At 35.2% G+C, this 18,495-nt stretch overlaps 1 protein-coding gene across 3 annotated transcripts in view; it reads right to left on the reverse strand.

The window, feature by feature from the left end:
* Nucleotides 1-18,495, reverse strand: part of LIN28B (lin-28 homolog B) — a 116,261-nt gene that overhangs the window by 16,702 nt on the left and 81,064 nt on the right. The window contains exon 4 of one of the 3 annotated variants that reach the window (XM_032651457.1): nt 7,278-7,319. The exons of the other annotated variants lie outside the window; for them this stretch is intronic. Within the exon in view, the coding sequence (XP_032507348.1) occupies nt 7,278-7,319 (42 nt within the window). The remainder of the gene's footprint in view (nt 1-7,277; nt 7,320-18,495) is intronic. 3 annotated transcript variants of the gene reach the window in all.

Consider the following 18,495-nt stretch of genomic DNA (forward strand, 5'->3'; position numbering starts at 1 on the left):
AAAAAGAATACTTTTTTTTGGATGTGTATATCTTCACACCAGAAAAATATGGAATAAAATTTGGGTCTGTTACATTTAAATTCTTATTAATTTCTAATCCAGTTGTTTTTCACAACATACTTTTATTTTTATATCTGTAAACTACCTGTAAAATGATGTTTAAAATATGTTTTACAAGAGTCTACTAAACTCAGATAGTAACTGGTGATGACTATTCTTCCTGGTATATTGGCAGCTAATAAAACATAGAGTTTGACAAATGGTGTAAGAGAAAGAAAGTGTTAACATCTTTTCAAGAGAAGACATGGTCACAATTATTGGGAGCAACAGGAATGGTTTTGTAAAGGAGTTGACCTGACTACAACAGGCTAGTTAAAGGCTATTTAAAATGAGTAAGATTTGTTTAGATAGAAGAGAAAACATGCCATTTGAATATATGGCATGAATAAGAAAACAGAAGTGGAAAACTGGAGGATATGTCTAGGAAGGCAATTAATTGGCTAGCTTGCAGAAGCAAATGGAGGGTATCCCTGGTGGCACAGTGGTAGTGGTTAAGAGTCCGCCTGGCAGTGTAGGGGACACAGGTTCGAGCCCTGGTCCAGGAGGATCCCACATGCCACAGAGCAACTGAGCCAGTGCGCCAGAGCCCGTGAGCCACAACTACTGAGTCCATGTGCTACAACTACTGAGGCCCGCATGCCTAGAGCCCGTGCTCCACAACAACAGAAGCCACTGCAATGAGAAGCCCATGCACCGCAGCGAAGAGTAGCCCCCGCTCGCTGCAACTAGAGAAAGCCCACGCGCAGCAAGGAAGACCCAATGCAGCCAAAAACAAATAAATAAAATAAACTTATTTTTAAAAAAGCAAATGGAAACCAAGATTACTAAGCAGAATATTAAATATATTTTATAGTTTAATATTTTTTTAATCTTTCATCTTAAGAGTTGAAAAAATTGAGTTTCAAAGCTGACACATGCATTGCTCATGACCACAAACCTAATAATGGATAGCCCAGGATTTCACCTTATAACTCCAGTGATGCACGATAAATCACTTAATCTCTCTGGGTTTCCTCATCCATAAATAAGTTTCACCATTCAGGAATCCTTTTTAAAGATGACAATGATTCTCACTTCCTTCACATGGTTGCTGTTTGTCTCAAGTGAAATAAATATTTTAAAATGCTTTGCAAACTACAAAGCTCTTTATAAATGGTAGGTACAATTTCTTTCCCTACCCCTAATCTTAGATATTATATTCCTGAAGCACTTCCACTCCAGTGGTGGTGAGATAATTAATGGTAGAAGAATTGAAGTTCTCATGAATTACAGTGGGAGAAAACAAAAATAAATAACAGGAAAAGCTTAAAATATCTTTCCATTTTCAAGAATAGTAAAGAGAACAGACTAAATAGCCTAATAATGATATATTGCTTATCTTATGAATGTTCTATAATTAATTTGCATTTACCATTCCTTGTCCACTGGGATTTTCTTTACCATCTCCTACTCTGCATTTTGATGAGTAAACTAATTTGCTTTGTCGCAGATGCCCAGCATTTTTTCTTATATGTAGGTAACTGTTGAAATGTTCAGTATTTTTCTGATTTATAACTTGGAGTCCCTAAAAATCAAATCTAGAGTAACTTTGTTTTAATAAATTCTATCAGAAAATTTTGTAGATAAAGAAAATTATAAAGACACTAATCTGTACATAATACAGCTTTATGTATGGGAAATTTGCTCACTATTCCTATATTCTAGAAACTACTCTTTCATCTAGCTCTTAGGACACTCTTTATATTGCTTTTCTTTCTACCTTTCTGACATTATTTTCCTATCTTATTCTCAGTATCTTCCTGGATTCACCAAAATCTAAACGTAAGCTGATCTATCATCTCTCCTTTGAAAAACTCATCCATTTCCTTAAACAAACTATTTTATTTATGCTGATCACTCACAAATTATTCCCACTTTGATGTTTTTCCATAATCTCAAACTCAATTCATCCCTTCAAGGCCATTTTGACCCCTTGTTTCCAGATGTCTTCCAATACTGATTAATTTTCCTGTAAGTTCCATCATTCATCATTGCGTTCATAGTGTCCACTGTTATATTACTTGGATGCCTCAAAGAAAAGGAAAAGTAGTACGAAAATTTTCACTATTTTTTTTGTCTTTTAAAAGCAAAATGGAAACATAAAGCTTACTCTTGGGTCAATTTTCCTAAACCTATAAACAGTTTTCTCAGTATCTTGTCCACTTGGGGATAGTTTCCTGGTCTCTGTCTTGATGCCATGCCAAAGATAGGTCATTCTTATACTCCAGGTACATCTATCAACCCACTTGGTCCACTCAATTACCAATCAGTGATGACCATGTTAGTATTACCTTAGATAATATAAATGACACAAAAATTTATTAAATTAGTCACCATGTATTACTTTTTAATAGTGTGTAATAAAAAATAAAAACAGTGAAAAGGAAAATTACTATGAGCTGCTGGAACCTGAAGGTGGAAAAGAGAGAATTTAGTACCAAAAGGGCATCATCATGAAAGTGGGTGAGGTACAGAGTGACTAATGTCAAAAGGAAATAAAGGCATGCCTTCCCACCTACCATACTTTTTTTTTTGCAGTATGCAGGCCTCTCACTGTTGTAGCCTCTCCCATTGCAGAGCAACGGGCTCTGGAAGCGCAGGCTCAGCGGCCATGGCTCATGGGCTCAGCCGCTCTGAGGCATGTGGGATCTTCCCGGACCGGGGCACGAACCCATGTCCCCTGCATCGGCAGGCGGACTCTCAACCACTGTGCCACCAGGGAAGCCCCTACCATACTTTTTGTACTGACATTACTGTCCTGTATTCTAGACAATATTGCAGATTAACAGGCACCCACTAGGGCATCATACAACCCTATGGCAACAGCCTCATCTCCTGGGCAAAAACTACCAAATTCCGCTCAATTTCCCTTTATCTAGTCATCTTTTGACAAGTGCTTCAGACTTTTGACTAAGCTTCAGTATTCACTATATAAGGAGTTTTCAAAGACGTTGTAATGGGAGAACTAAAAGTTAACTGTATGTTGATGTGCATCCTTGGAGATCCTGCTAGTCTGAAACTTGAGGAGATGCTAAGGTTGAAGTCACAGATTTGGGAGATATCACTGAAAGGACAGGTAGTAGTTAAAGCCATGGGACAAAGGTCAACCAGCAAAATGTGAAGAGTGAGAAGAGACCTGCAGACAAAGTTTTCAGAAATACTTCTCTTTCATAATTTTCAGGTGTAAGAACCAGTGAGGTGTCTAAGAAGTAACAGTCAGAGGGGTAGTAGTGTCGACTGAAACAACATTGCACAACCCAAAAGTTGAGAGTTATGTGCAATTGTTTTCAGTCGATAGTAGGAAGGCAAAAAAGAGGGGTTTCCCCAGTTTCCTCAGATATTGGGTTGATTAGATTCAAATTGTAAAGGAAAATACAGTTTTGTAGTGGAGAAAGTGGCTAATAAGATGAGGTATTAAAATAGGTTGATGGATTTAGCAAGCAAGTGGTAGTAAGAAGCCTCAGATAGAACATACAATGAATACAAAAGGATTAAGGAGCTAAAATTGAACTGCAGTGCCAGTATCAGACTTAACTTCCTCAGAGTTAAACATGCATATCTTAGGGAAAAGGAGTACCTCAGAGAGCAGAGAATAAGCCCCTTCCAAAGTGTATAGTATACATTTTTTTTAAATCACCAGAGACAAATAGAAAAACAAAGAAGACACGAACAGGAAATTCACAAAAAGAGAAAGAAAAATGACACAAGTACTTTTTAAATACTCACACTAGCAAAAAATAAAAAAAATTTTGAGTCAACCATACAAAAAAAAAAAAAGAATTATATTGCCTTCAAAGTAGCATATAAAAATACTCTGACCATACCACTGAAAATGACTAAAAATAGTGGACAAAATATTTTAAAAACATCTTTTGAAATGCATTACTGATCAGGCAAGGAAGTTAGGAATGCTTAGAAGTCAAAAAGGAAGTGAAAGCAGGAAACCAGGGCAGTAAGTGGAGCATTGAAACAGACTCTCACCCTGGAGGCATCCATATAACACTGCCAACCTTAAGCTTTGACCTTGTAACGGGGATGATGAAGCAGAAGGGGCAGGAAACAAAGTCTAGGATCTGCCCAGAAGTTGGGGGTGTCGTAGGAGATCCTGTCCCATAGAGCCAGAACCCCCCCCCCCGAAACTGCACTCACAATGTAAAGATAAATGAAAAACAAATTTGCCCTGAAGAAGAGTATGGCATGGAAACTTTCCCACCCCCAGAATGGTGCTGGGAGGAAGAGAAAACAAGTCTCCCCTGAGAAGTGATAACCACAACCCAGACTGCAGCTCACGTGGAGATGTGGCATAAGCTGAGCATTTCTCATAAAATGGTTCCCAGTTGGTACAAATGTCTCCAGGCAAATACAAAAAAAATCCCTGGAAAAAAATGTATTTTTCAAGCCAGGAGTCAAAGAACTCCTACAGGTAAAAGTCCAAGAAATATGACTGGTTAAAAAAAATCATAGAGCTTCCCTGGTGGCACAGTGGTTGAGAGTCTGCCTGCCGATGCAGGGGACACGGGTTCGTGCCCCGGTCCGGGAGGATCCCACGTGCCGCGGAGCGGCTGGGCCCGTGAGCCATGGCCGCTGAGCCTGCGCATCCGGAGCCTGTGCTCCGAAACAGGAGAGGCCACAACAGTGAGAGGCCCACGTACCGCAAAAAACAAAAGAAAAGAAAAAAAATCATAAAAAACAAAAGAAAAATAGGGTAGCATGAACTACAGCCAGTAGAATCAGAACCAAAGACCTCAGATATTGGGTTGATTAGATTCAAATTGTAAAATAAATACATTTTGATATGTTTAAGGCAATGGTTCTTAACATTATCAGGCCCATGTCTACTTTGTACAATAAATATTTTTGTAATGCCCCTATTCTTATCATGACAGAAATTTAAAATAATCTAATCTGCATATACACATTATATATGCATACATATATATATCCCTTAAGTATAAAATATAGGAGAAAAAGTAATAGTAAAATAATGCATATTTCAATTAAAAATGCAGTAACAAAACCACACTAGAAGACATAATGAAATTGTCAGTGCTTGGTACTTGTCTCTCATAAATAAATCTGGACTTAAGAGAAGCCATTCCATACAAGCACAGGAAAATAAAAAAGAAGAGGTACAGGGGAATACTAGAATAAAAATTAGTACAAATGTATATATACAACGAGAAAGGGAATGACCTTAATTGAAGCAGCATAACATGTCAAGGCAAATTTAACAACAATCAATATACAAAATATGAGAAAATATAACACTCTTCAAGTGAGCTAGACCTTACTTATAAGTGCAGTACCCAATTCCCCATGTTGTAACATGGTAGACAATACTGATGAAGTACAGCAGAAAACTTACCATGTATCTTTTAACTGTACCTCATGCTGAGACATAAATTCAGTGTCAAGTATATAAAAAGACCTTGGAAACCATACCCTTTAATAGGTGACACGGAATAGCTGATGGATTGGAAAACAAAACAATAATACAAGAGTTTATAGAAAAATTGTTTCTGGAGACAGTATTTCAGTAGGTGTGAAAAGCAAACTGCAAACTCAAAATAAATACTTTCTACATGCAATTTTTAAATCTCTATGTTACAGACAAGTTAAGAATACATAGGTTCAGTAGGCTTCTGACCATGACAGACTCACTGTTACTAGACTTCTTCTTCAGTAAGCAACTAAACAACTGGAAAAGATATGTGAGGTAACTGTTTACAGGCACTGGATGGGACAACGGGCAGTGAAAAACTGATGCTTTATGGAAGGAAAACATTCAAAATAAGCACCATGTGTGATCTGGCTTCCTGAGTAGACTTTGGGACTAAGGGTTGAAGAGAAAGAACCCAGGCACAGCACAGTGATGTTAATGAGCAGAAGAATGAAAGATTTGAGCTAAAGGTTTATGAAGCAGTTGAAATTGTGGAACAGACTACTGGATAGAAGAAATGTGTACAAAAGAGAAGCCTCTACCCCCATATACAGAATGAGACTTGCTAAGCACAGCAGAAAGAGGGTACTGTTGTTTGGTGCAGAGATAACCAGATACCAGATACCCAAGGTCACAAAGTGCTGGAAGATATAGGAGTTCTACCCAGACAGGGTGGTAAGACCACACTGGATTCTTAATCCAGCACCTTGGGTATTCAGCTGAGATCCCAGTAACTCATACCTTAGGAATAAGGACCGTACCCCAGAGGAAAGGCTGCATCCTAGGACTAAACACGAAACCAAAATAGATCTACACTGAATAAAAACAGGGCTGGCAGAATAAAAAACTAACAGTAATTCAATTGCCTACCAGAATAAAACTCAACACCTGTAAAAAAAAGATGAAAACCTAGATTCCCTACAACTATTAGCAGCAACATTCTGCACACACACAAAAAATTACTAGACATATAAAGAAGCAGGAAAAAAGCAGACAAGATAAAAGACCTTGAAAAGACCCAAAAGTTGGAAATAAAAGACCTCAGAACAGCTATGTTAAATACGTTCAACCGTGGAAAGGAAAAGAAGGACTTGCTGAATTTTAAAAAATGGGGAATCGTGGCAGGGAAAAAAAGAAAACAAAATAATCCAACTGGAAATTCTAGAACTGAAAGCTATAACTAAAATGAAAAGTTCACTAACTGGAAATTGCTGAAAAACGTCAGTGAACTTAAAGATGGACTACAAAAAAATAATATGAACTGATTTCAGATACAATAAAGGACTGAAAAATACGAACAGAGTGTCTGTGACATGTGGGATAATACAAAGTAGTGTGTTATATGTGTAATTAGTCCCAGAAAAAAGGGAGAGAATGGAGCAGAAAGAAAAAAAAACTTGAAGAAATAACGGTTAAAAATTTCCTAAATTTTATGCAAAACATCTTGGATCAACAGATCAAAAATGCTCAGAGAATACCAAACATGATAAATGCAAAGAAAACACACCTTGGCACATGAATGATAATTACTACTGAAAACCCAAATAAAGGAGCAAGGGGAGCAAAGGGATACATTTCACACCATGGAACAAAGAAATGAATTACATTTAGTGTCTTCTCAGAACTAATGGAGGCCAGATAACAAACATCATCAAAGTAGTAAAAGAAAAAATACTTTTAATTGATTATTCTGAATCTATTAAAATATCCTTCATAAATGAGGATATAATAAAGATACCTGAGAGAACTTGTGGCCAGCAGACTTCCACAAGAAGAAATGCTAAAAAAAAAAAAGGAAAAAAAATTTCTTCAGGCTCAAGGGAAATGCTACCACATGAAAACTTCAATCTACACAAAGAAATGAAAAGAACTGGAAATTGGCAATGTGTACATAAACATAAAATGCTATTTATTTTCTATTCTTATTTACTTCTAAGATAAATATCAATCTAAAGCAAAAGCAATTACACTGACTTGTGGAATTTACAAGTTATGTCAAAGTAAATATATGACACAATAAATAGCACAAAGGATGACACAGGGGTGAATGAAATTATCCTTTTGTAAGTGCTTACATTTTACAGCACATGAAACAATATTAAGCAGAAAGAAAACGGAATGAATAGAAAGAAAAGTGAGAAAAATAGCAAACAAATAGCAAAGTTGTAGACTTATATCTAACTATGTTAATAATTAAATACAAATAGTCTCAATTCTCCAATTAAAAAGCAGAGATTGTCGGGTTTGATAAAAACCAGGTTTTTAAAATCAGTTTTTGATTTAAAAAATCTGGTCTGTTTCCCTAGAGATCTCTATTATACCTTCTATCTATTAAAGAAATTGAATTTGTAATAAAAAAAATTTCCACAAAGAAAGCTCCAAGTCCAGATGGTTTTACTAGTGAATTCTATGTTAAATAAATTATACAATATTACAATATAGTTTTCATTATAAGGAAGGAAATTGTTTATAAGATCTAAATAATCCTAATACCAAAACCTGACAAATACATTATAAGACAATAAAATCATATACCCATATCCTTCATGAACACACAAATTAGCTAAATATTAGCAAAAAGAGTCCAGCAATATATAAAAAAGATTATGTATCATGAACAACTGGAGTTTATCCCAGAAATACATATCTATTGGTACTATCATTGAAAAGTCAATTAATTGACTTAAAAGTCATATTAATAAAGGAGATAAAAACACCTGATCAGTACATTCACAGAAAGCATTTGAGAAAATCCAACATTCATTCATGAATAAAAATTTTCAGAAATTAGAAACAGGACAAAACTTCCTCAACCTGACAAAGGACTATCACAAAATAATAAATACTGAAATACTGAACACTTTCCTCCAAAGAATGAGGATGTCCATCACTTCTAATTAAAATTTTACTCAAGTACCTAGCCAGTCCATAAGGAGAAAAAAACACACAAAAACAAAACAAATAAAGGAAAGAAATAAAAGTCATAAAGATGGAAAAGGAGTTATCTTCATTTGCAGACAACATGATTATTAACACATAAAATCCTAAGGAGTCTACAAAAGATAACAGAATTAATAGACAAATGCAGTACTCAAGAAATCAATTGTATTATTATATACTAGCAGCAAACAGTAAACAAAATTTAAGGAAATTATATATAAGAGCAACCAAACACATAAAATACTCAAGAGTAAATTCAACAAAAGATATGGAAGGCTTTTAATACTAAAAACTGAAAAACGTTACTGGGAGAAATAAAACTTAAATAAATGGTTATATATCAGGTTAATGAATCCAAAGACTCAAAATAATCTATAGATTAAATGCAATCCCAATCAAATTTCCAGTTTACAAGCTCATTTGTAATTTCTATAAAAATGCAATGGACCTTGAATACCCAAGGCAATTTTGAAAAAGATTAACAAGGTTGGAGGACTGATACTACCTTATTTCAAGAGTTACTGTAAAGATACAGTGGGTTTCTTCAATCTCGGCACAATGACATTAGGCCAGATAATACTTGTGCGGGCTGTCCTATGTACCGAAAGATTTTTTTTATCAGTATCCCTAGCATCTAACAACTAGATGCCAGTAGCAACCCCGCTCCTCAATTGTAACAACCGAAGATGTCTCCAGGCATTGCCAAATGTCCCCCCGGGGCAAAATCAACCCCAACTATCATACAATAAACTAGATAGGGTGGTACTGGCATTAGGATGGACAGATAGGTTAATAGAAGAGAATCCATAAACATGCTACCTTTGGGCAGCCAGTTGATTTTCAACAAAAATTAAAGTTGAAATTAAATCAATGAAACAACGAAAGTCTTTATCAAAAAGGTAAGGCACTAGTAAGCTGCATAGCACATGGAGATCAGCTCGGTGCTTTGTGACCACCTAGAGGGCCGGGATAGGGAGGGTGGGAGGGAGATGCAAGAGGGAGGGGATATGGGAATATATGCATACGTATAGCTGATTCACTTTGTTATACAGCAGAAACTAAGACAACAATGTAAAGCAATTATACTCCAATAAACATGTTAAAAAAAAAGACATTAGTAAAATGTAGATAGGACAATGTGTGTGTCCTCTGAGACTGTCTCATACACTGAAATCATCTAACATTCCTACACAACCGTAATTACCCCTTCCCATTATTGACTAAAGTGGAGGAAATGATCAAAATACCCTTTCCCATCACTGACTACCATTTGTAGGGAAAATAACCAAAATCTCCTCCACAAATTTCCAAACACCTTCTGTGTGATAGGACCATGCTCACTGAGAACCATTAATCTAAAGAAGTAACAAGGGATTGAAACTATGGTCAGGAGCAAAAGATAAGCAGATTTGAAAAAATAAACAGAACACTCAGAAAATTTAAAAAAAAAGAGTAATTGGAACTAAAAATTCAATGGATGTCTTAAAAAGTAGATCAGAAATAGCTGAAGAGAACATTAAGAACTTCTGCTTCCAGCAATGTGACCAACCAATTCTCAAAAAAATGCATGGAAAAAACACACATTTGCATGCATTGCTGGGCTTGCAGAAAGCTGGGCTTGCAGAAAATAAAGGTAAGAGCCTCCCCAAATAACACTAAAGGTAAAGTTAGAGCAAGGAGCAGTAAGCTATAAGCAAACAGGAAAGGCAGGGCTTCCCTGAGGATGGATAATAATATTAGTGCTGTAACAGGTGACTAGACTGAGTCACAGGGCCAGCAGCATCTTAAGTCTCTTCCACACTGAGGGATTTTTGAAATTAGTTATAATGATGAAGGCTATGGAAACCCATAGTTCCAGACAGAAGCAAACAGTTACTTCTAGAGGAAAGTTTTCTCAATTTAAGCCTGTACTATTTCCATAGATATAATCAAACATGTATGACCTCATAATCAAAGATAATGAGACACCAATAAATAAACCACCATGAGGTAAGGGTCAGCAGAAACAACAAACTACCAAGTTAGACTTCTAAGAACTTTATCAGAATTGTCAAAAACAGCCTATAAAATAGTTAGAGACAGAGTTTTTAAAGAAATAGAGAGAAAAAGATGAAGTTACAAAAATGAACCACCAACAAGAGACTAGAAAAAATAACCAGGCATATTTGAAAATAACAAACTCAACAGGACTATTAGGTATCGAATCAATGCTGCTGACATCTCAAACTCAGTGGAATTATTAAACAGCACTTAGGCACAGATAAAGGTTAGACTAATAAACTAGAAAGTAAATATCAAGAAATTACATGGAACACAGCATAGAAAGATAAGATAAAAATGTAAAAGAGGGACTTTCCTGGTGGTGCAGTGGTTTAGAATCTGCCTGCCAATGCAGGGGACATGGGTTCAATCCCTGGTCCGGGAAGATCCCACGTGCCGCGGAGCAACTAAGCCTGTGAGCCACAACTACTGCGCTCTAGAGCCTGCAATCCACAACTACTGAGCCCATGCATCGCAACTACTGAAGCCCACATGCTCTAGGGCCTGTGTGCCACAACTACTGAGCCCGCAAGCTGCAACTATTGAAGCCCGCGCACCTAGAGCCCGTGCTCCGCAACAAGAGAAGCCACTGCAATGAGAAGCCCACACACTGCAACGAAGAGTAGCCCCCATTCACCGCAACTAGAGAAAACCTGTGCGTAGCCATGAAGACCCAACACAGACAAAAATAACAAAAATTTTTTAAAAATTAAAAAAAAGAAAGGAGAAAGAACAACAACAGAAAGGAAAAAAGAAAAAAAATAGGAAAAAATCCAGTCTGAAAAGATAGCACAAAACCTGTAATAAAAATATATCAATAATGGCATTAAATGTGTACAGACTAAATGTACCAGTTTAAATACAGACTGTCAGATTAGATTTAAAAATATAAAAATCAGATATATGTTGTCTATAAAGGACATATAAAACAAAATAATATGAATAGCTTGAAAAAAAAGAGGAAAGAAACTATATTATCTTATGTAGCCACACACACAAATTCATATGCTGAAGTCCTAATCATCAATGTACTTGGGGAGAGAGCCTTTAAAGAGGTAATCAAGGTTAAATGAAGACTTCAGGGCGAGGCCTTAATCCAAAATGACTAGTGTACCATTATAAGAAGAGAAAGAGACACCAGGGATATGTGTGCATCCAGGTGAGGACAAAGTGAGAAGGCACCATCTGCAAACCAAGGAGAGAGGCCTCGGGAGAAACCAAACCTGTCAACACATTGATCTTGGACTTTTAGCCTCTAGAACTGTGAGATATAAATTGTTGTTTAAGCCACCTAGTCTGTGGTATTTGGTTATGGCAACCTTAGCAGACTAGAACATCAGACAAATATTAACCAAAAGAAAGCTGGTTTTATATATATATATATATATATATTTTTTTTTTTGGCTGTATGTGTGCCTCTCACTGTTGTGGCCTCTCCCGTCGCGGAGCACAGGCTCCAGACGCGCAGGCTCAGTGGCCATGGCTCACGGGCCCAGCCGCTCCGCAGCATGTGGGATCTTCCCGGACCGGGGCACGAACCCATGTACCCTGCATCGGCAGGCGGAATCTCAACCACTGCGCCACCAGGGAAGCCCTGGTTTTATTAATATTAACAGAAAAAATATACTTTGAGGCAAAAATATATTCCTAGGAATAGAAAAGGATGCTACATGATGAAAAATAATTGAATTTATAATTTAAATATTTATATATATACATACAAAAATGGACAGATCTAGAAGGAGAAACTGACAAATTCACCACTTTAGATACTGATTATGCAAACCAGCTGAAGAGGACATTTTACAATTATTTGGAGGAGATTTGAATATGTTATGGGTTTTAGATAAGATGAAAATAGAAAAGAGATTACTGGCTAAAAACTTACCAGGTTATGAAAGAGCCATATATTTAGGCAAATATTGATACATACATATGTAAAAAAACACACAAACACACATACACACACAGAGACATTGGGAATATTTACCAACAACTAATTCTATACCACACAGGTGCTGGAAGTTAGATATACAATGATAAATAAGGAAGATCAGATACTATCCTCATGGATTTTATACGTCAAAGCAACTCAGATTGTAGGTCTCATGGGCTTCCGCTCTTTCTATGACACACACTTCTTTGAACCTTTAAAATAGTCCTTTGAGACAACAAAGCTAGAACTCGACATTCCTTAGTAATTCAATTACAACTAGGTGTTCCCTGGTTGTCTATTTCTTTTATTCATTAAAATGGGCATTTTTTTCTTCTTTTAAAAATTATTATTGACATACAACATTACAGTAGTTTCAGGTGTGTAGCATGATTCAATATTTTACATATTGTGAAATGATCACCCCAATAAGTCTAGTTAACATCCATCACACAGTTACAAACATTTGTTGTCTTGTGATGAGAACTTTTAACATTTACCCTCTTAGCAACTTCCCAATATAAGTGCATTTTTTTTTCTTTTAGGTATAGCTACTTAACTTAGAGAGTCCTATACACCTTTTACATCATTTGTAAAACAGTCTTACATTTTATACCATGTACTGAATCTCCTAAGGAAACAAAAGTGGCTAAATCAACATTTCTCTGATATTTTGGTGATCTATGACTGACTTAAGAAAAAAATTTTAACAAAGTTAATGAGGCCTATAATTGACCTGATAATATAAAAAGTGATTTTAAAACATTACAAATCCATTTAGTATTAATTAAAATTACTATAAAAATGCCATTTCAGAAAATAGAGAGAAAACAGTACATGAAAGAAAGAATAGCTAAGCTTCAGATTTTTTAAAAAGTAGTATTAGATAGCAAGCCCATCGTATATTGATCATTTGGAGAGGCATGTGGTCAAGTTTACAGTTCCGAGTTCTGGTATTGCTCAGCATCCCACCAACTGGACTTTGAAAAGCAGCCTGGCCATGCACTATGAGATATGAGACTTCCTTCCTGAGCCAAAAAAAGAGTGATTTTTTTTCTTTTTAGCATGGCTCAAGTGTTTGCAGACATGATAGCTTTTTAATTTTTTAAGAAAATATAATTTAAAATGAGTAAAGGGTCACCCAGAATTTAATTAAACAGGCATACCTATGTAAAATATACCTAGAAGAGACAATGCCTTCAAGTACTCCTATAATTTTCAGTCTGTGATGGGATTATTTATCTGCTTTTTCTATTTCTAACAGTTTAACTGTTAGACTATTCATAATACATATACCTACAGCATTATTTTTCCTTCTATCTTTAACAACACCTTTCTAATATATCATAGATCCAAATTTTACTTATTACACAATTGTAGATATTAAACATCAGAGGTAAATTATTTTTAATAAATATGAAGATATTAAACTATTGCTATTAAAGTAATATCCAATGACTGTATTCAATTCTTAGAGCATGAAAAAACAGATCAAAGTATATGAAGTGATAGTTTACAGTTATGATTACATTTATGGCTTTACTATAGAAATTTAAATTTCTATTTATATCAATAGTATTGTTCCTCAGATTTATCAACTGTAAGGATTCCTGTACCTCAGGAATTTCATGAATAAAATAATTTGAATTCCTATCAAAATACCAGTGGGATTCTCTTGGTAGTGACAAAGACTTGACAAAGTGATATTAAAGTTTATCCAGAATTGACATGTACACACTGCTATATTTAAAAAGGATAACCAACAAGGACCTATTTTATAGCACAGGGAGCTCTGCTCAGTGTTATGTGGCAACCTGGATGGGAGAATGGATACACGTATATGTATGGCAGAGTCACTTTGTTGTGCACCTGAAACTATCACAACATTGTTAATCGGCTATGCTCCAATATAAAATAAAAAGTTAAAAAAATAAATAAAGTTTATCCAGGAGCTACAAGGATATTTTAGACCACTAATAAAGGGAGATTTGCTTTCTAGGTACTAAAAGGTATTACAAACACAGAGAAATAAAGACACTTGGTGGAAGAGAAATCAAGACAAACAATACAAAATTGGAGTCCTGAAACACACATCTTAGAGATAACACATAGAAGAAATCATTATGTAACAAAAGAGGCTTCAGGTTAATGGAAAGAGTTCAAACAAGAGATACTGAGTATGGGGAAATTTAAAATAAAGCTTTATTTTATGTAAAGGTATAAATTAAATTTTAGATGGAGTTATGAGTTAAAAGAAAGAAACCATAAACCAGAAAACATATAGATCACTATTTATCTGATCTATAAGAAACAAAGGCAGAAACAAAATGCAAGAACTCACCAAATGAAAGAGCAATGAAATTGGATATGCCAAAGATGATCTCAGATGAGGCAAAATTATTATTTGTAGGTGAAAATATTTCATACCTTGAAAACCATAAATACATTGAAAAATTATTAAAATCAATAAAAAAGAAGTTAATAAGGTGGCTGGTTACAAAAATGTTACACAAAATCAATTCCATTTAGAAAAAAAGATTATAAAAGAAGGAAAAAAATGTCAATTTGAATAGTACAGAAACACATACACACACAATGATAATAAACCCCAGGACAGATTGTAGACATGTGTTTAGATTACTTAACTCTTCTTTTACGTTAACAAAGTATAGTTTTCATTTTCACTATTTAGGTCCTGCATATCTCTTATTAAACTTTATTCCTAAGTGTTTTCATTTTTTGTTCCTTTGGTAAATTAAATATATTCTTCAGTGAGCAGAGGAAGATAACAGAGTTTCTCTCCTCTGTCCTCCATCCTCCTATCTCCCTTAGCAAAAGGGTCATGGTTTGCTAATTTGTTTACTGACAGCTCAGAAGAGCAGAAACTATACCTTCCACAGCTCAGAGATTTGCCTCTGCTCAAAAAATGCTAAAAGCCAGCTCTATACTCTTGTTTAGGGAAGAAAAACCATGACTGGAGAAATAAGCAGCAGGGAAAAAACACAGGGACAATGTAATCTGATGAAGAAAGATGCACCTTTAGAAAATGCTCCCACTGAAATTCTCTGAAGAAAATTTTAACCTAAACCAGTTAGTTTAGAACAGAGAAAAAAAGGCTGTCTTGAATTGAAAACATGATTTGAAATTTTAAAATTAAATAGGAAGAACAGTGATAGGAGAGAGTCACACCTGAGAACTCAATATGCTGGAAGTTCAAGAGGAACAATCTTACAACAAAAAGTAAGACAGATGGAAATGCTAAGAAAAAAAATAATAAGAAACTTTAAAGACCAATTTTGGAACTAACAGTTGACTAAGAGGGGTTCTAAAAGGAGAAAAGGAGACAAGTAAAGAAATATGTAAACAAATTACAGAAGAAAATTTCTAAACACATGAAAAAACGAATATTTAGTACAGGTGACCCTGTTTTTGTACTAAGACTTTCTCAAGTGAAGGAAGTAGCATGTTTTACATTATGGCACAAGTTCCTAGTGTTGCTGAAGAACGGAAACAGTTTGCAGAATGGCTACTTTGAATAGCACTGTTTTACGGATAATAGTTGTTTTTGCCTAACTCATCTAACATCTCTTTTCATAATAGCACCTTGGTTTGCTTTTGGAGAGTCCTCCTTTCCCTACTTTAAATCCTTGTGGTTTAGATGGGGCTCACCTCACTCCTCAGCTCAAGGGGTGGGCAAATGACTGCTGTCTAGCAAACCAGAGTGCCGCATTACAGGTTAGAGCAATCCTGGGCTTTCGCTAGAATTGCTGGTAATTCTATCCCTCTTGGCATGTGGATTGAGCACTCAAATCCAGATATCTCTGAAACTACTCTAATTCCTGGAATTATAAATTATGCAAGTCAATACATTTCTTTTTTTCCTCCTGAAGCCAGTGGTTCTCAAATTTCAGAGCACATCAAAATTACCTAGAGGGTTTGTTTTAAAAAATAATAATAATAACAGAACAAAACAAAAGACAGATTGCTGAGGTCCATAACCTGGTGGGTAAGTCTCGATGAGGCCTGAGAATCTGCATTTCTGGCAAGAGTCCATGTGATGCTGATGCTTGTCCAGGGACCACAACTGTGAATGATTGCCTTATGCCATTATGAGTTGGTTCATATTACTTACACCTGAAAGATTAGTGACCAACGTATCTCCAAACAGATGAAAAAAAATGAAATAACCCTTGAAGCAAAGTGAAAATTAAAAATTTAAATTATCCAGAAAATAATGAAAATAATAAATTCATACCAAAACCTATGCAACACAATGAAGCTTTTCTTAAAGGAATACTTATTGTCTGGAATCCTTATTGTTGATAAAAATAAAGATGAAAACTAAGTATTCAACTTCAGAAAGTAGAAAAAATAAACAAAATTAATAAAACAAAATTAACAAAAGTTGAAGACTTTTTACTGTAAGATCTGAAATAAAGAAACAGAGAAAACCAACAAAAGCAGCAGAAAATATAGATAAGACAAAAGCTAATTATTTAGAAACATAAATCCACAAGAAGCCTAAATAGGAAGAAACAGACAAAATAAAAATGTAAAGTGCTAGAGATTATTAAAATCCAACTGCACAATGGGAGAGACTAAAAGAGTAAGAGGATCTTATTGCCACTTTATGGCAATGTATCAGAAAATATAAAGGAGGTAAATAATTCCCCAGCAAAATATACCAAATTCAACCAATCAGAAGTAGAAAAACCTAATAGATAAGACTCTGGGAACATAATTTTTTAAACTACAAAAGGCAAAGAAAGGGCTTAGATGTTTTGTAGCTCAGCTCTATCACCATTTTTTTTTTTTTTTTTTTTTTTTTTTTTTAGCGGTACGCGGGCCTCTCACTGTTGTGGCCTCTCCCGTTGTGGAGCACAGGCTCCAGACGCGCAGGCTCAGCGGCCATGGCTCACGGGCCCAGCCGCTCCGCGGCATGTGGGATCTTCCCAGACCAGGGCACGAACCCGTGTCCCCTGCATCGGCAGGGTTCCAAATCATTTTGATCACACACACTTATCAGTAAAATATTTTTGAATATCCATCCCAATATATGTATATTTGCTTGTATTTATAAAGTAAAAGCATACTTTATAAAGTAAATGTATACATTATTAAACAAAAAAATAAATAAATATAAACACAAGTCATGATATTTTTTTCCATGTATGAATAAAATGAATCTATTATCTTGTCTATCTATTGGAGATAGATTTTCCACTTTGGAGACTAGTACTTTAATTCTTATGTATATTAAATTACCCCACAACATAGAAATAGACAGAAAACTACCCAAACATTAAATAAAATAGCCTTAGTAATAAAACATGATGAGGAAAACACATTAAAAAGTCCAAGTTCATGAAGACCAATAAATATTATGAAACTGAATATATCAGCATATCATGACTAAGAGGGTTTTTTCCCACAGGAATATAAGAATTATTCAACTTCATAGAATCTATAGATGTAATTCATTGTATCAATAACTTGAAGTCAAAAATTACATAATTATGTCAACAGATGCTGAAAAGTTTTTTGATATAATCTGACAGGTATTCATAATAAAAAGAGAAGGGAAGCAATTAAACATTATGATTATTAACTGAAAATAACACATTTAAATTTGAAATATTACAGCCATTTTCATTAAATCAGAAGATAGGATGCCTGCTGTCAGCAGCATTTTCAACACTGTTTAGGAAATTCTAGTCTATTCCATAAGAAAAGAAAATTAAATAATAGGTATGACTATTGGAGAAGACACAAAACTATTGCCCAAACCCATAGTTTTTCTCTACAAAAGCAGTGGCCAGTTAAAAGGAAAAAACAATTATTCACAATAGCATCAAAAATACCTAAGAATAATCATTACAAGAAATCTATATAAGTAACTTATTAAAGGTCACAGGGACTTCCCTGGTGGTCCAGTGTTAAGAATCCGCCTTCCAATGCAGGGGACATGGGTTCGACCCCTGATCTGAGAAGATCCCGCATCCCGCGAGTCAACTAAGCCCATGCGCCACAGCTACTGAGCCCA

This window comes from Phocoena sinus, chromosome 12 (assembly GCF_008692025.1).
Source record: "Phocoena sinus isolate mPhoSin1 chromosome 12, mPhoSin1.pri, whole genome shotgun sequence".
NCBI classification, from domain to species: Eukaryota; Metazoa; Chordata; class Mammalia; order Artiodactyla; family Phocoenidae; genus Phocoena; species Phocoena sinus.